General features: G+C 38.5%; 1 protein-coding gene across 10 annotated transcripts in view; it reads left to right on the top strand.

Moving 5' to 3' along the window:
* adgrb1a (adhesion G protein-coupled receptor B1a) overlaps positions 1-19,806 on the top strand; it is a 100,403-nt gene that overhangs the window by 57,487 nt on the left and 23,110 nt on the right. For all 10 annotated transcript variants that reach the window (XM_083543766.1, XM_083543770.1, XM_083543769.1 and 7 more), the window contains 2 exons: positions 1,574-1,617; positions 7,383-7,509. In XM_083543766.1, the coding sequence (XP_083399892.1) occupies positions 1,574-1,617; positions 7,383-7,509 (171 nt within the window). The remainder of the gene's footprint in view (positions 1-1,573; positions 1,618-7,382; positions 7,510-19,806) is intronic.

The raw sequence follows: 19,806 nt of genomic DNA, 5'->3' as shown, positions 1-19,806 counted from the left end.
GGCAGCAATTTTTTTTGCCTTTTGGTTTTGTGTAAGAAGCAAACATTTCTACTTCCATACTTATACTGCATAATCTTTTTTGAATGTAAATTTACAAAAAAAAAAAAAAATCAGACTTTTGTTTATAACCATTTAAGAATGATAATTGAAAAATAAATAAATAAATTGATTGGTCAAGCCACATTCCAAGAATGCATATAGTATTTCCTATAGCGCACTGTACCTGTTTCTAGCAGTCCACTTGTCTGTGGTTGTCACAAAAAAATCCTATTTCTAAATAGTTACTAAAGAACAGTTAGCAAAATCATCGGCAGAGAAGGCCAGCCTAAAATCTTCAGCACTATTTTTGTCTTACGGTTTGAAAGCATGTCAGATAAAGATAAAAGTAAAAAGGAACACCAGTTTAACCTGAAGTATCTTTAATGGAATGTACAAACCAGTGTCAGTTAGCTAGCCCACTGCCCAGCATAAATACATAAAGTATAAAACATAAAGACATAAAGAGTGTGTGCCTTAATATGTCCAGAATGACTGTCATCCTGTGTCTGAGATATCTCTTACTATAATAATTATTTTTTTAATATATTGATCAACCATTACATTAAAACAACTAACAGGTGGAGTAAAAACCTGAATAAATTATCCCGTTACAATTTTGATTTGATTGATTTGTTAAAAAAATCACAAGTCCATGAGTGACAAATTGTCACTCAGACAAATTGTAATGGCTAGAGGACTGGGTGAGAGTGTCTCCAAAATAGCAGGCTGAAATGTAATTCCTTGTTAAGATTAGCATCCACCAGGAAGGACCTTAGGGCTCAATGATGTGTGCAGGTATCAAAAGTTATCCTGTCTGGTTCAACTGCACAGTAGAGCTCTTGTAGCACTGTAGAAAAAGTAAAAGCTGGCTTTCATAGAAAGGTGTAAGAACACACAGTGCAGTGAGTGAAGATTGGTCAGAGTTCCCATACTTACACCTGTCAACCACCAAAATCAACTGCAATGGCCAGATAAGCATTAGAAATGGATGAACGAATCATATGGATAGCCAGGTACATTTGTTTCAAGAATACACTATGGAAAGAAGGCAGGACAGTGGAGGCAGCGTGATACCCTGAGCAATTCTGCTTTGGGTCATGGGTCGTGACCTTGGGTCATGGAACGCACATGGATGTTACTTTGTCTACTCTACCTAAACATTACCAAAGACCAAGCACATCCCTTCATTACAATTAAAAGCAACTAATTACAATGAAATTTTCAGCTGGATAATGCACCCTGCAGTGCACACTGTATAAAAACGGTTTAAGCAGCAGGATCAAGGAGTTCAAGCTGTTTAATAGTTTTGTGGAGTCCATATCTCTATGGGTCAGGACTATTTTGTTTGCACAATATGAGGCTTTTAATGATGTGAATGATAAATGTAGAAATGTTAGAATTAGGTGTCTTGTATTTAATATACAAGAATAAGAGTCATAGAAAGCTAGAAATATATAAGCTAGAAGACCTAAGTCTCGTGTGGTGTAGTTCAGTCACACAAGGTAATAGCCATCTCTTTCTTTTCTTCACACAGGGAACAACTAACCAAACATGCATTTCCTGGGATGAGAGTGACAGGTAAGAGGCTTGCTTTCATTGATCTGATCTCACAAACCCTTATTTTCACTCTTTGCCCTGTCTGTTGTGAAAGACTGGCACTCAAATGGGAGACAAGAGCGAGTGATTTTAAGAGGCTTGTCTCAGAGGACACTGAAGTGTCATAGTGGAAAGGTTCACTCGCCATTTCCTCTGTACTGCTAGCGATCAAACAGAGAGAACACAATCTATTACTCTTACCATCGTTCCCCTTCCACACTCACACAAGCAATCAGAATTAGGAAAGCATGTCTATCACATACAAAAAAGAGCCGGGTAGCGGATAGAAAATGAATAAAAAAAAAATTTAGACAGAGTGAGAGTAAGTGAGAGGGACAATGGAAATTAAGCTGAGAAATGGTAGCATCATTCGGTGTAATCCTATGCCTTGTGTAGCCCTGTATCTGTCCTGTTTTCACTTCATGACATACACTTTCATCCTATTGCTTGCGTTTTTTATCTTTTGATTGAAACAGAAAGAGTGCATATATTGCATTGGCCAGCACATTTGCATTTAAATGGATAAAGTGCACAAAACCTACAAGCAAAATGCTTCCTGCATTGTTCCTTAAATGAGTGAAGTGGGAGACAGTTCGGGGTGACAAGACAGAGAAGGACGACAGCAAGAGTGAGGGGGGACTTGGAAAGTCACAGTGTGATGAAAATACTAAAATGCAATCAAGGTGTATATTGAAGTGAAGGGCAGTGCAGTAGCATGTGGGTTTGGTGCAAAATTAAATTCTTACTTGGACAGCTGCTATGATTAATGAGTTAATATTTGGGAAAGAAATTGGAATGTGAAGAGGCGCCCTTGTCACTGCGTGTTTTCTTGATAACAGCTTGAAGGCGTGTGGGTCCTTGTGGTGCCTCACACTCTTCAATCTGCACAATCAATATGACTGACTGCTACCAAGACTTCCACTGGCAAAAATAATACAATACACATTTATACATGATAAATGCTAATAGAAAATTAATTATTAGGTATTTGTAGGGTTTAGTATATGATTTTTGTCATTATGGTCATTTTTTTTTTTGTGGACTTTTTTTTTACTGTTATGCTCTCTCTCTCTCTCTCTCTCTCTCTCTCTCTCTCTCTCTCTCTCTCTCTCTCTTTCTATTTCTCTTTGCATTAACTGATTACTGTAATTTCACTGTGTCTCTTGTACCCAATTTTCTGTTATAGGTGTGCAGTGAATACCACTGTTCTTGTTTCTGTGCATGCCCTATATATACAGTAGACATTAAAGAAAATACACTATAAAACTCCAAAACATAACTACTTAAACACAAAGTAAGTACTTACACTTAACTGAGGCACAATGGGCTCTGATACTGCCTTCTAAGCTTTTATTTTTCTTCATATTGTCTTTATACACATTAAATAAGAGGTCATATATGGCAGGATAATAATAAACCATGGTCAGAACATTTTGCTTCATCCTTATATGAAAGTCAGATAGTAAATGTAATTAATTGGTAGTAGGAACTAAAGTGAGTAGAACTGTCAGGCCATGCAAGCTGTAGGAGTGCTTTAAGAATCTTTTGGATTTATAGCATCTCAGTTCCAATGTTGTGCCTGTCTCTCTGTCACTTTGAAGCTTGCTGCTGTTGCTGAAATCACGTCTCGGTGTCGTGCACTTACATAAAAAATAAATGGTCACCTGCTCTGTTGTTACTTGCTAGTGTAAATGCAAAGACACATAGACCTGCTGACACAATTTTATAAAATAAACACACCACAGACCTGCCAACTGAGCGGTCCAAAAATCCAGCTGTGCTGACTGTAAAAATCTGTGTGGTCGACAGAGTTAATCGCATTATTTACACAAACTCTGCTGGGGGTAATAATATATTGGATTCCAGAGAAAATGCTGTTAACATTGAGCCTTCTCCTGGAGCCACAGACATGACCCTTATTGCCTTTCCATTTGCCCCGAGCTGTTCTCTATGCCCCACTACACAATGGGTAATGTGGGTTCAGGTTATTTGCAGTTACTATATGTAACCCTGTTTGGACCTGTGTGGTATCCCAGGGTCTCAACTGCCCACATCTGATGCTGGATATGTATTAAGGAGTTGTTATACGATGTTGTAAAGCATATGCTTCCTGCCTATGGTTCCATAACTCAATATTATCACATTTTTATCCTAGCTAATTCCCATCTGCTATATAAGTTTCCTGTGATGGACACCTACCACCAACCTAGGAGGATTAGAGGTTGGATGTGCTTTGATGTAGCCAGGTTATAAAGCCACTTCATCTTCAGGCATCTGAACATGTTAGAGAAAAGCCCCTGACTGAACAGTGTTTTCATGTATCTTCAAATAGCTTGTGTGATTTCTGCTTTTCCCATCCAGAAATCAGGACAGATAATTCCTAAGGTGCAAAAAAAAAATATATATATATATATCACATTTTTACAATTGGGTTCTTAATTCAGCTTCTAATCAAGATACTCAGTTTCAAGTGTAAGCAAACTTGCATTTGATGTGTTAATAAATTTAGGTCTGGTTTGAGTGGATGTGAAACCACTGCCATAAGAAATATTACACTTTATTTTTATTCAGGAAAGAACCTGTTAAGCTGTTACTTTCAATCTGTCACAAATGCCTTAAGCCAAACGAGAGAACCTGGCACACAAAGTTGCGGCTAATTTTGTCGGGCAAAAACACTAACCAGGCCAAGCAGACTAAAGTGAGCCACCAGTATTAGTTCTTATCCAAATATTAATTAAGGAGGACAAGTCCCCAGTCACCATTCAAATATCAATTTCTAATGCAAAAGTAATTGCAACACTATCACTGATGAATGTAGAGTCAGGCCAGGAAGACCTTAACAAGAGGTGTAGCACACAGGTTGAAATAAACCTCGCCAAGCCAATTTCCACCCCAGCTCTGCTATACAGTTTATGAGGATTTAAGGGGAGCAATTAAAAGCAGTTTAAACTGATGGTAAACCTGTTGTTTAAAAAAAAGTTTTCTTCAAATTTCCTTCAAAGTTGTTTTGAAGGAAATTTGAGGAAATTGTTGTGCAATACAACACTATACAATACAATATACGATATAACTTTGTTTTACAAATAATTACCAGTCATTGAGTTCTATGTTTTTTTTTGTTTTTTTTTTGTAACTCCTATTAATTATTTTAATTTCACACCAGTTTTGGCATATACCATTATCAGATTAACCTGGACAAAGGTTATCAAAGGAACTTTAAATACTTTAAATGGTCTGCCCATCATGGGCCAATTAATCTTATAGCAAAATCACCAGACAGGAAGTGTGGCTGTATCTCAGCAATGATTTTGTGCATTTTGTATGTTTCAATACCATGCTAAAAAGTTACAACATGCAAAAAATGTTTGTCTAATTGCCATTTTTGCTACTCCTCCTCCAAAACCTTCACTAGATTTGGCTTGCATCATCTTGACACCCTGCTGCCCATATGTTCATCTAGACCAGAGATGCTCAGTTTCTTTTTCTATGAAAGGCCAAAAATCAATCTTAATTGAGGGCTGTACCCAAAATACATGTTGCAATACATCAAATTTTATATTCAAATGAAATATACATTGGTTCCTATCATTTATGATTTTTATAATGTAAATATATAAATGTATTAAATATAAATCAATAAATAAAACATTTTACTATGTAATCTTTTATAAAAAATATAATGATATTTATAAAAATATAATGATAAAAATATAATGATATTTTATTTTTTATGTTTTCTAGTTTAGTGAAACTTAAAGCACAATGAAAACATCCTAAATGAAACATTTGCTTAAAACATTGCAATTGCTTCTCAGTTCCTCCTATAGTCAGAATTTTACCAATTACCGTGGTCAAAACATACACATCATGAGTACAAATCACCCTTGGGTAAGTAGTAGTATTTAATAATCAATGCGAGATTTAACTGGCAGTGCCACTGTTTAAGTGCCAGTGTGGACTGATTAAAACAGAGGTGATGTGGTCATATTTTCTAAATGTAATAAGGACTCTTGCTGCTGCATTCTGGACCTACTAAAGCTTATTTATGCAATTACTAGGACACCAAGACAGTAAAGCGTTACAATAGTCTAATCTAGATGTAACAGAAGCATGAACTAGTTTGTTTGCATTCTGTATTGATATCAAATTTAAAATTTTAATAATATTTCTACGGTGGTAATATTATTCAGGGTCAATATAGGGTCAGTAATCACAGCAACGGTCTTTGACAGCTGTACACAATGTGACAGAAAGACCGTCCATAGGTGCCACATACTGTAATCCGAAAAAGTATTCTCACGAGTAAGTTATCAAGCATTCACAGTTGGATGTCCTTAACACACTCCTAAACATTGTTAGGCTGATCTCTCTTATCTGGCTTTGCTGAAATATACAACTGTGTATCATAAGCATAGCAATGAAAGCTAATACCATATTTATGTATAATTTCACCCAGAGGCATCATATATGATGAGAAAAGCAGTGGGCCTAAGACAGATCCTTGCAGAACACCAAATTTTACCTCAAAGAGTGTGAAGAACTCACCATTTACATCAACAATAGTAGCAATATTAATAAGAGTAATAATAGTAGTGATAGTAATAGTAGTAGTGGAAGTAATAGTACTAGTGGTAGTAGGAGTTGTAGTAGTAGAAGGAGTAGTAATAGTCGGAGTAGTAGAGGGAGTAGGAGTAGTAATAGTATTAGTGGTAGTAGGAGTAGTAATAGTAGTAGGAGTAGTAATAGTAGTAGTGGTGGTTGGAGTAGTAGTGGTAGTAGGAGTAGTAATAGTAGTAGTGGTAGTAATAGTAGTAGTAGGAGTAGTAATAGTAGTAGTGGTATTAGGAGTAGTAGTGGAAGTAGTGGTAGTAATAGTAGTAGGAGTAGTAATAGTAGTAGAGGTTGTAGGAGTAGTAAACATAGTAGTGGTAGTAATAGTGGTAGTAGGAGTAGTAATAGTAGAAGTGGTGGTAGTAGGAGTAGTAATAGAAGTAGTGGTAGTAATAGTAGTGGTGGTAGTAGGAGTAGTAGTGGTAGTAATAGTAATATTTCTAGTAGAAGTAGTTATAGTAGTAGTGGTAGTAATAGTAGTGGTAGTAGGAACAGTAATAGTGGTAGTGGTGGTAGTAGGAGTAGTAATAGAAGTAGTGGTAGTAATAGTAGTAGTGGTGGTAGTAGTGGTGGTAGTAGGAGTAGTAGTGGTAGTAATAGTAATATTGCTAGTAGAAGTAGTTATAGTAGTAGTGGTAGTAGGAACAGTAATAGTAGTGGTGGTAGTAGGAGTAGAAATAGTATTAGTGGTGTTGGTAATAGTATTAATGGTAGTAATAGTTGTATAGCTAGTAGAAGACGTTATAGTAGCAGTGATAGTATTGTTGTTGATGTATATCCATAGCTATCTATAGTTTATGCATGAAACATGAGGTACATCCTATCCAATAGCCAATCTGTCCATACAGAAATACGGAATAGCATCGCAGCTTTCTTCCATATTCTCTCTCTCTCTCTCTCTCTCTCTCTCTCTCTCTCTCTCTCTCTCTCTCTCTCTCTCTCTCTCTTTTTTTTCTCTATTTGTCTCTGATTATTTCTCTGGCTCGGGCTCTGTTGAACAGTGCGTATGACCGCGGATGAAACTGGAGCAGCTCAAGGGTTTTGGTTTGGTTCTTTTTCCGAGTGGGATTGAGCTTACTTACTCTCTCTCTCTCTCTCTCTCTCTCTCTCTCTCTCTCTCTCTCTCCTCGGCTCAGCTCGTCGCCGCTGGGCTCGTGGTCGGCGCGCGCCTGCAGAGCCGTGCCCGTGCACGCCTTCAGGACCAAGTGCGTGTGCGAGCGCCTGTCCGCCTTCGCCATTTTGGCCCGTCTGAGTCCCGACGCGGTAAGTGCAGCTCGTCTTCTTGTCTCTTCGACGCCGCAGAACGCGTTTGTGTGAATGTGTCAGTCGTTCTTATGCTTTTTCGGCGCCCTCTCGGTAACGTATCCACACGTCCCTGTGACAGTTCTCTCCCACCCCTCTGTCCTTCTTCCCTCCCTCCCCCCATTTCTTCTTTAAGCGCACTCTCCAGCAGGTCAGGGGAAAAACATTTTAGCATGTTTGTGTAACATGTAGCCGCATAAAACTAACAGAATCCAATATGTATTACAACAAAAGCCCCAGTGCCATATAGAATGCAGATGGGAGCGCAGCCATTGTCTAAGGATGTCTGTGGGTACATGATATCAGCTCATGCAAACGACCAATTTCATGTATGAAAAAGATTTTGTTCTTGAATTTTTACTGTTAAATGCAGGAGAGAATAATGTGACTGTTTTAATGAATTATATTAAACCTGATTCTTCCAGTTGAATGCAATCACAATCTACCTGCATTATGAAGCTTTGTGTGATGATATCCACAGCTGGACACAGACTATAGACAACTACATTTCTTTTGCATGTACTGTATTTACTTTTTACCCCCTCTATATATAAATATATATGATTATGGATCCTATTATTTATTTCCCCCCCCCCCCCACCCCTTTTTTTTTTTTTTGTTGTTGTTGCAAAAACAGAAGCTTGGCTGCAAATCCCAATCCAGATGTGGCCTATGATAAGCAGCCTGACATAGTGCTTTTATTCCCAAAATCAGATTTCTCTTTTCAAGCATCAGATGTGCATTCAGGTTGATGATCAGTGTCTTTCGGTGCATATTTTTCATTCAATGTGATTAGTTATTATTAGCCTGGAAACTGCCTGGAAAGCAGTTTGTTCACCAGTTGCCCTGGTAACAACATGGCCAGCCAAGGCTCTTAAAGCTATACAAGGCACAGTAACATTCCCTTTCTGCTGCTTGGCCCACATCGCCATCAGGCCACACGGTCCCAATGGGAAAAGAGAAGTCACCCACCCCAGTCACTCTTCCTCTGTCTTTCATAAACCAGAGATGTGCTTTTTTTTCATTCTGAGCATCGAAACCGCGAAAGCACGAAGCATCCCAGTGCAGACTAAAAATGAAACCTCAACTAGGTTTTACTGCATCGGGTAGGAGTTTGGAATGAATTCAGCCCGCAGTGCTTCAGTATACGGTACAGTAGGTCTACAATAAACATGTGTGTGTACAGTATGTATGTATATATTTGATGGACAATGATTTTGTTACCGTATCCCAGCCCATGTGGAACAAACAAAAATAATCCATCATATGACTTATGGTGGTTTTAAAGGTTGCAACAGGAATTGTTTTATTTTTAATGGAAATTGTAATGGTCCCTGTAGGTTTTTCGACATTTGTAGCATTCTGTTGATAGCATGCTATATATAGTGGACTAATCGGCCTGCCGATTAATCGGGCCGATTAATGCCATTTTTTTTTTATTAATCCGCAAATTGGACAGATTATTAGGCAGGCGCATCTTAGACACAAAACCGCGCGTGAACGTTCTGCGATTGCGTAGAAGAACAATACTCCCTCAGACAAGCAGGTGGCGTTAGTGTGTATTCGGCATCCAAACAGGGAAACCGGAAGGGCCAGAATTGTAAATAAAGCAAGCGGCGTTTCCACTCATGGCGATTCCACTCACTATTCCACTCATTACTAACAGATTCGTCTAGTTTATTTCAATCATATATGCTAAGTTTCAAAGACAAGAGACAGAATGGCAACAAGCGTGCAGGTTTTTTTTGTGTTAATTTGCTATGCTAATTAGCCAATCAGATTCTCTTTTTCTCACCAACCAGCTCTATCGCTAACGGTGCGGGAAAAAACTAAAGCCGTCCGACACTCAAAACGCCCCCTGACATTCACCGATGGTCAACACATCAGCTTGTTGTGTACCAGGCTTCAAGTTTTTATCATTCTTTTTTTTTAACCTTGCCATATATTTCATTGCTTAAATGTGATGCTGCTTTTGGAGCGAAAAAAAGGATAACATTTTGAGATAATCAGCAACGTTTAATGAGAATTTAGAGAACAAATGAGAATAGCATTTGTTTATGTGGTCTTCAAGCATAGATTTACTTTGTGGTAAAAGCAAACATAACCTTATTGTGTCTTAAAATCATACACTTAATATGACAGGGGGGCTTTTTAAATACGTGCTGTTCTTTTTTCTCTCACCATGTTCTGTATATGCACATTAAGCTTGATCCATGTGCAAAGCCTCTCCAGTCCTGCAACGAGCTCATTGCCCTCTGTAGGCATCTTAGCCTACCTGGGCAGATGATAGCAGACTCATGAAGGGTGGCACTTAGCTTGTTAAATTCCTCCTGTTGAAGCATATTGGGCCATTTTAATCGGTCATGCAGTGTGCCAGCTAAGTAGCATGTCCTCCTTCCCTGTCCTCTCTCCTTTTTGGCTCTGTGTCCTGCCCCCCCCCACCTCTGCACTGCTAATTATTCCTGCCACTACACTAACCACCTCCTGAATGCTCCAAATGATGTTCCCTCTGTCTGCAGCTAACCTTCTACAGCTTCAGAATGAGAATGAGCCAGAGGAAATGTCCCACAGACCTTCTTAATTCATGTCTTTCTCACGTCTATCTCGTATGACTCCCTCTGCATGATGTGGAAATTTTAGACCAAAATAAGACTTTGGTGAAGTCACTTATGTACTATGTAACCACTGCCATTCTTGTGTGTGTGTGTGTGTTTGCTTTTTTTTTTCCCCAGGATGTAATTGAGTTTAATAAGTTATTTTGCCCTGTAGCTTATCCTTCACAATTGTAGCTGCAGGGGTGAAAACATGATAAATCCATTAGCAAGCTCACTATATAAGTGTGAGCTCCAGTTTGCTTGATCAATCCATGTGCTTTGGGATGCAGTTTGCAGCGATAGTCCTTTTCCTGTTTATAATGTAGCACTCATACCCCTGTCCCCCAAAAAATAAATAAAAATCAAAAATAAAGTTGCACACTAGTTAGTAATTAGTTTCACTTCGGTTAAGGCACAATAATGCCATTGTTTTGATAAGCTTATGCAATGTCGCAACATTTACTTCTATTCAAATTTGCATTCTTTCCTCGCCGGATCTTGTATTGATAATAGGAGGGTCAGACCACTGTGTAAAGTCTCCTTCAGCACATCCCAATGATTCTTAATGCAGTTAACTCATTGGTGGCCAATCCATTTGTGAAAATTATGTCGCATACTCCCTGAACCACTCTTTCACAATTTGAGCTGTCGTCAGAGAAGTAAAAAAATCTATTAATGTATGTTCAGGAAGTAAATTTTTGGCCACATAACATTTCTGAACCAAGATCTGACCAACTAAATCAACCCCAGATCATAACACTGCCCCCACAGTCTTGTATAGTAGGCACTAGTCATGATGGGTGCATCACTTCATCCGCTTCTAATTCTTACCCTCATGAGTCCATCACTCTGAAACAGGGTGGATCTGTACTCATCAGGCCACATTACTTTTTTTCATTTCTTCAGAGACCAATCTTTATGCTCCCTAGCAAATTGAAGCTTTTGTTTACCCTTATTATCCTCACTGATCCACTTATCCATTGAGCTCTTTTTGCAGGGTTTCCGTAAGGTCTTAACAAATTTTAAATCTAAAAACACAATGTTTTGGGCCTTTAAAAGTCTTAAATTCGCTGTTCTATGTCTTAAAATAATTTTAAACAGGTCTTAATTTTTCAATTTCGAACAAACTACCTCTAATGTTCATTGAACTGCTCCTGTAGCACGTTAGAATGTTTTTTTTGTTAGTTTTCGTAGTGTAGTTTTTTCTTTCAGTAGTCCAAATGTTAACTGTATTAAGACTACAGATAAGACCAACATTCAACAGCCAATTGGCTTTCTGTTATTAGTGCAAACGTCTCTTGGATTGTACCACAGACGTAAAACGGACTTTTGTTTTTTTCAGCTAAGGAGAAGTGCAAGTTTAGCGATACTTGGCTTGAAAAAAAAATTAATTGATGGCTTAGTTAAGGCCAGTTGCTAACAATGTATTTGTGTGTGATTTTGATGTCATGATACAGGTATTACATTTCATCAATAATGGTTGTAAACCTGCAGAAACCCTGCTTTACATTGTGCATGTGTGGAACTACTTTCACTATTCAGCTTAGCTGTTTTGTTTTTGTTTTTTTGGGTTTTTTTTTTTTTTTTTTTTTTACGATTTGGTTTCACCAAATTTAATCATGATCATTTATGACTCCCCCCAAATATATTTTCTTGAAGATGATGATTTACCACTATCCTTTCAGATTTTAATATTGTGTTCAGTTTTAATCCAATTATAGCTTCAGCAATATCTTTAGATGTTTTTTGGTTGATGCAGGCTAAAAACTCGGCCCCTCTGAAACACAGTAACATCTTTTCCATGACCACAGGATCAGCATGTATGTTTTGAAATGAGACACTGCCCATTACCCCTCAGTTATCCATCAGTTAGATTTAAATAACTGGCTGTCAGATGAAACGTGTTAATCACTGCAGTATTTATCCAATAGAACACTTCCTTATTTGTGTTGTTAAATCCAGGTGGTGGTATTTGCTCAAAACTCACCACCATGCTTTCTTAGTAAAAGTAAAAGCTATTATGTGAGTGTGGTTACCATCTTTCTTTTCTTGATATGTTTAAATGCAAGAGAACGCAGTAAGCAGTATGAGCACAGCGTTTCCATACACCTGCATGATTGTGGAAAACAGTTTCTGTCATTCATGTGTCCTAGTAATGTTTAAGTAATCTGCCTAGTAGAAAACGTCTTTCCATTTTAAAGGGAGTATGGTGGAGTATCACAGCACAAAGGCAATATGGTTAAACATAGACAGCAGTTTTTTGGTTTGCAAAATATTTTGCTGAACCTACTTGACCTTTAAACAAGCTGGAATAAAGCCTAATCACCAAGACACAGAAATCTGCCCGTCTCGTGTGGCTACACCAGATTTTCCCACCCCTGAACATATTTCGCTAGTTTAAATATAATTCCCTGTCTTACGACTACAAATAAGACCAACATGCAGTCAGCCAATCATTTTCTTTTTAGCTATGGTGAAGTGAAGGTTACCCATACTTGGCCTGAAAAAAAATTATTTAGGGTTTGGTTAAAGCCAGTGGCTGATATTGTGATCTGTGTTGAGAGTAGGGAGCAGGTTGAGAAGAGCCTGGAAAGCTGTAGGTACATGCTGGAGAGAAGGTAAATAAAAGTCAGTAAGAGTAAGACAGAGTACGTGTGTGAATGAGAGGGAGGGCAGTGGAGTGGTGGGTTGCAGGGAGAAGAGGTGGAGAAGTTGGAGGAGTTCAGGTACCTGGGGTCAACAGTGCAAAGTAATGGAGAGTGTGTAAGAGAAGTGAAGAAAAGAGTGCTTGCAGGGTGGAGTGGGTGGAGAAGAGTGTAAGGAGTGATTTGTGTCAGAGGGGTATCTGCTAGAGTGAAAGGGAAGGTTTATAGGACTGTGGTGAGACCTGCGATGTTGTATGGATTAGAGACATTGAGTAAAAGACAGGAGGTGGAGCTGGAGGTAGCAGAGCTGAAGATGTTGAGATTTTCGTTGGGAGTGATGACGATGGACAAGATTAGAAATTAGTTTATTAGAGGGACAGCACATGTCTTTCCATTTTAAAGGGAGTATGGTGGAGTATCACACCACAAAGGCAATATGGTTAAACATAGACAGCAGTTTTTTGGTTTGCAAAATATTTTGCTGAACCTACTTGACCTCTAAACAAGCTGGAATAAAGCCTAATCACCAAGACACAGAAATCTGCCCGTCTCGTGTGGCTACACCAGATTTTCCCACCCCTGAACATATGAGGATTCACAGAACTGAAGGTAAGACTGAAATAACGTAGCATTGAATTGACATGCATCAGTTGTATGTTTTAAATGAGATGAATAAATAATAAATTAATTTTAAATTAATTTATTCACCACATCCATATTTCAAGTGTTTGTGCTGGCGCTTCACTTGACCGGTCCAGAGCATTTGCCCTTAAGTTGCAAAAGATGATAGATTTCTAAAAAGCTCCGAGTCATCAAAAATTCCTGGCAATATTTATTACAAGTGTTGCAGTAATTCCTTAAATGACAGTTTATGACTTCATCCAGTTCGACTGTATCGATCGTGTAAAATGCTACAGCATTCTTGAGTTGCCCCAAAGAAATCGTAATTTAGTTTGTATCTCCGTAACCCGTCTGGCCAGAATATTTATTTAGATCCACAAACACTGTATTTTAATAGTGAAAAATGTGCTGCATCACACGCTTATGTCCCTTTGAGGATTGTTTTTGATACATTTGCATGTGGAATTAGCAGATTATTATTGTACAGGCACTTTTCTGACTTTCATACTGGAAGCCAGTGTGAGTATAGGGCATAGTTTGAGATCTGTGGGAGGGGCGATTCAGATGATGTAGGCGCTCAGCATGTATTTTCCCTTACCAAAATTAGATTTTACACTTAGGTACTTAAACACTGCTCATCTACTGTATTATCTGCACTTGTACTTCAATGCATAAAATCATGCAGATCAAGAGTTTCACTTAATATTCACATCAAAAATGAGAATAGGAATAAGTATGATCTTAGTGACTTTGACCATTGCATATATTTTGGTGCCAGACAGGCTGTACAGTGTATTTAAAACTCAGGGATTTTCTGGGATTTTCAGACCCTGGGACATGGGATTTTCACACATAGCTGATTCTTGGGTTTACACATAATAGTGCTGAAAAAAAAACATCCACTTAAAAAAGTCTAAGATCTGAATATCTAAATTTTAGGCCTTAAAAAGTCGTACATTCGCTATTCTAGGTCTTTAATACTTTAAAACTGGTCTTAATTTTCTGATTTCCATGTAATGCTGTAATGCATCTAATGTTCATTGAAATACTCCACGTAGCACTTGTTTGTTTGTTTTCATGGTGTTGTAGTTCTTTCTTTCGCTAGTTTAAATATAATTCCCTGTCTTACGACTACAAATAAGACCAACATGCAGTCAGCCAATCATTTTCTTTTTAGCTATGGTGAAGTGAAGGTTACCCATACTTGGCTTGAAAAAAAATTATTTAGGGTTTGGTTAAAGCCAGTGGCTGATATTGTGATCTGTGTTGAGAGTAGGGAGCAGGTTGAGAAGAGCCTGGAAAGCTGTAGGTACATGCTGGAGAGAAGGTAAATAAAAGTCAGTAAGAGTAAGACAGAGTACGTGTGTGAATGAGAGGGAGGGCAGTGGAGTGGTGCGGTTGCAGGGAGAAGAGGTGGAGAAGGTGGAGGAGTTCAGGTACCTGGGGTCAACAGTGCAAAGTAATGGAGAGTGTGTAAGAGAAGTGAAGAAAAGAGTGCTTGCAGGGTGGAGTGGGTGGAGAAGAGTGTAAGGAGTGATTTGTGTCAGAGGGGTATCTGCTAGAGTGAAAGGGAAAGTTTATAGGACTGTGGTGAGACCTGCGATGTTGTATGGATTAGAGACATTGAGTAAAAGACAGGAGGTGGAGCTGGAGGTAGCAGAGCTGAAGATGTTGAGATTTTCGTTGGGAGTGACGACGATGGACAAGATTAGAAATTAGTTTATTAGAGGGACAGCACATGTAGGGGGTTTTGGAGACAAGGTGAGGGAGACGCGATTGAGATGGTTTGGACATGTGCAGAGAAGGGACATGGGGTATATCGGTAGAAGAATGCTGAGGATGGATCCACCAGGAAGGAGGAAAAGAGGAAGGCCAAGAAGCAGGTTTATGGATGTGGTGAAGGAAGACATGCAGGTAGTTGGTGAGAAAGAAGCAGATGTGGTGACAGGAGGGTATGAAGACGGATGATCCGCTGTGATGACTCCTAATGGGAGCAGCCAAAAGAAGAAGAAGGTAAAGACCAGTTGCTAACAACATGTTTTCTCTGTATTTTTGATATCGTGACACAGGTCTTACATTTCATTCTTAATGGTCTTAAAAAGGTCTATATAAGTCATACATTTGAAACCTGCAGAAACCCTGTGTTAAGAGAAGTGAAGGAGAGTGGCCAGGCTGGATTGAGCTGACAGAAATGAATGTTTAAATAATGCTTTGATTTTATTGTGCATGGGCTAGAACAGAGACCACACTGGGTTCCGCTTTTGGAGACCAAGAGGACAAGACTCCATCTGAAAATTCTAAATATACATCTTATCTCCTCAACATCTCCAGGACTGTTTTAAATTTATTTCTGCTATTCAGGCACCTGTGTAAGTTGTCAGTATAAAAACATTAACATATTAGAATGCATACATTAACATACAGTAAACCTTGCAGCCAACATAATGTCAGAGTTGCAGTTATAGAAAATAAATCAGCACCTAATAATAAATATAATATAATATATAGTATAATGAATGGACATTCGGTGATACCCAGATGAAGTTGGTTTCTCTTTTTAGTCTGGTTCCTCTTAAGGTTTCTTCCTTGTCACATTCTCCACTGTCTCAATCCTTAGGGATAAACCTATATAGGACAAACTTATAGGCACTAAACTTATACACTCCAACTTCATAACCTCTTTATCTCTGTAAAGCCACTTTGGGACAATGTCCAATGTTTAAAGCACTACACAGTAGTAACCGTCTGATAAATCGCAGTTGAACATTCCTCAGTGCTGTGCTATAACTCAGAATAACTAAACCACTTCTCCTGGACAGTTCTGATAAACTATTTATGCAAAGTAAATTCTTCATAGTTTTGTTTGCGATGACGCAAATTGTTTCCCCATTTTCAGCATGTGTACTGCACGTCGAGGTCTCCAGCGCCTCACCCTGAACAGATCACACCGCCTTAGAATCAATTCCCGAACCAAAATATCATCCAGACCCTCAAAGCTCCAGTAAGGGAATCAGCCGTCCCATTTAGGGAAGAGGAACATGTTCTAGGTACAAGCCAGTTATTTTGATCTAGTGAAGCGTGTAATTAGAGATGTGCTTAGGTGGGATTTGCTGTCTTTTTCATTAGAGTATTGCGCAGAACGGTTGTTGTCTATTACAAGCACCGGGTTGATTCCACATGACTCTGTGGATTTTGTAACGATTAGGATTCTTTGAGGCAATATATATATATATATATATATATATATATATATATATATATATATATATATATATATATATATATATATATATATATTACAGTGAGGAAAATAAGTATTTGAACACCCTGCTATTTTGCAAGTTCTCCCACTTAGAAATCAAGGAGGGGTCTGAAATTGTCATCGTAGGTGCATGTCCACTGTGAGAGACATAATCTGAAAGAAAAATCACAATATCACAATATATGATTTTTAAACTATTTATTTATATGATACAGCTGCAAATAAGTATTTGTCTATCTGTCTATCAGCTAGAATTCTGACCCTCAAATACCTGTTAGTCTGCCTTTAAAATGTCCACCTCCACTACATTTATTATCCTAAATTAGATGCACCTGTTTAGGTCCCCTGGTGGTCTAGTGGTTAAGATGCAGCGCTCCCACCGCTGCGACCCGGGTTCGATTCCCGGTCAGGGAACCATCCCCAGCCACTCTTAGTGCCGGTCCCAAGCCCGGATAAATTGGGGAGGGTTGCGTTAGGAAGGGCATCCAGCGTAAAACATGTGCCAAATCAAACGTGCGGAGGATCCGCTGTGGCGACCCCTAACGGGAGAAGCCGAAAAGAAAGATGCACCTGTTTGAGGTCGTTAGCTGCATAAACACACCTGTCCACCCCATACAATCAGTAAGAATCCAACTACTAACATAGGTGGAGGTGTGACAAAATTGTACACCTCCACAAGGCTGGAAAGGGCTACGGGGAAATTGCCAAGCAGCTTGGTGAAAAAAGTCCACTGTTGAAGCAATCATTAGAAAATGGAAGAAGCTAAACATGACTGTCAATCTCCTTCGGACTGGGGCTCCATGCAAGATCTCACCTCGTGGGGTCTCAATGATCCTAAGGAAGGTGAGAAATCCGCCCAGAACTACACGGGAGGAGCTGGTCAATGACCTAAAAAGAGCTGGGACCACTATTTTCAAGGTTACTGTTGGTAATACACTAAGACGTCATGGTTTGAAATCATGCATGGCACAGAAGGTTCCCCTGCTTAAACCAGCACATGTCCAGGCATGTATTAAGTTTGCAAATGACCATTTGGATGATCCAGAGGAGTCATGGGAGAAAGTCATGTGGTCAGATGAGACCAAAATAGAACTTTTGGGTCATAATTCCACTAAACGTGTTGGGAGAATGATGAGTACCATCCCAAGAACACCATCCCTACTGTGAAGCATGGGGGTGGTAGCATCATGCTTTGGAGGTGTTTTTCTGCACATGGGACAGGGCGACTGCACTGTATTTAGGAGAGGATGACCGGGGCCATGTATTGCGAGATTTTGGGGAACAACCTCCTTCCCTCAGTTAGAGCATTGAAGATGGGTCGAGGCTGGGTCTTCCAACATGACAATGACCCGAAGCACACAGCCAGGATAACCAAGGAGTGGCTCTGTAAGAAGCATATCAAGGTTCTGGCATGGCCTAGCCAGTCTCCAGACCTAAACCCAATAGAGCATCTTTGGAGGAAGCTCAAACTCCGTGTTTCTCAGCGACAGGCCAGAAACCTGACTGATCTAGAGAAGATCTGTGTGGAGGAGTGGGCCAAAATCCCTCCTGCAGTGTGTGCAAACCTGGTGAAAAACTACAGGAAACGTTTGACCTCTGTAATTGCAAACAAAGGCTACTGTACCAAATATTAACATTGACTTTCTCAGGTGTTCAAATACTTATTTGCAGCTGTATCATACAAATAAATAGTTAAAAAATCATATATTGTGATTTCTGGATTTTTTTTTTAGATTATGTCTCTCACAGTGGACATGCACCTACAATGACAATTTCAGACCCCTCCATGATTTCTAAGTGGGAGAACTTGCAAAATAGCAGGGTGTTCAAATACTTATTTTCCTCACTGTATATATATATATATATATATATATATATATATATATATATACAATACAGACCAAAAGTTTGGACACACCTTCTCATTCAAAGAGTTTTCTTTATTTTCATGACTATGAAAATTGTAGATTCACACTAAAGGCATCAAAACTATGAATTAACACATGTGGAATTATATATGGAATTATATACATAACAAAAAAGTGAACTGAAAATATGTCATATTGTAGGTTCTTCAAAGTAGGCATCAAGAGAATGCCAAGAGTGTGCAAAGCAGTAATCTAAGCAAAAGGTGGCTACTTTGAAGAACCTACAATATGACAATTTTAGTCGTTTCACACTTTTTTGTTATGTATATAATTCCACGTGTTAATTCATAGTTTTGATGCCTTCAGTGTGACTCTACAATTTGCATAGTCATGAAAATAAAGAAAACTCTTTGAATGAGAAGGTGTGTCCAAACTTTGGTCTGTACTGTATGTATATAATATAAATATATATATATATATATATATATATATATATATATATATATATATATATATATAGAGAGAGAGAGAGAGAGAGAGAGAGAGAGAGAGAGAGAGAGAGAGAGAGAGAGATGTGTACAAACAATTTGAATTACAGTGCTCAGGATTATGTGTGGGGATGTTTCGGAATTATCACCAAGAATTATTCTTTCGAAAAGTACTTGAAAATCACTGTATGTACATTAGTAATAATCAGAATAGTAAAAAAGAATTATGAACTCACCCCCCTGAGAAGAAGGTGAGCAATGTGTGGTGTGGGCTCTGAAAGTTGCTGTAGTTTAGAGTCCTTATGTTTGGGTAATTCTGTAGACAATCATGGCTCAAACCACAAAGATAATCTTATAGACATTTGCGTTCTCAGAAAGCCTGTTTTTAAAAGTAGAAGCCCTCTACTGCAGAACTAAATGGGCTTTTACATTTTTGACATTTTAGTAAGTTTTAAGGGAAATAATACTTTTGATTTTGATACCACCTTGTATTACATGTAAAGTAGATGCCAATCGTTTGCTCTAGTTCCTCTGTATTGGTGTTTATGGATGCTCCGTTCTTTTGAACAGGTTTTTTTTTTTTTTTTTTTTTTGATAGTACGGTGTGTGTGCCAACAATTTAGGTACAGTATGTGTCTATGTATATTTCATTGTAAAAAGAAGAAATCGCTGCAGTGCTGATTGATCAGAAGGGTTTAATTAACTTTGTTCGGCTTGGCCTTCAGACCTGGAGATGTAAAGAGCTATAAACTTACCTACAGTAATTGCTTGCTTGTGTGT

The sequence above is a fragment of the Silurus aristotelis genome, assembly GCF_946808225.1.
Source record: "Silurus aristotelis genome assembly, chromosome: 1".
In the NCBI taxonomy this organism is placed as follows: Eukaryota; Metazoa; Chordata; class Actinopteri; order Siluriformes; family Siluridae; genus Silurus; species Silurus aristotelis.
The sequence above is the reverse complement of the archived record's forward strand: the minus strand, read 5'-3'. Positions and strand labels throughout refer to the sequence as shown.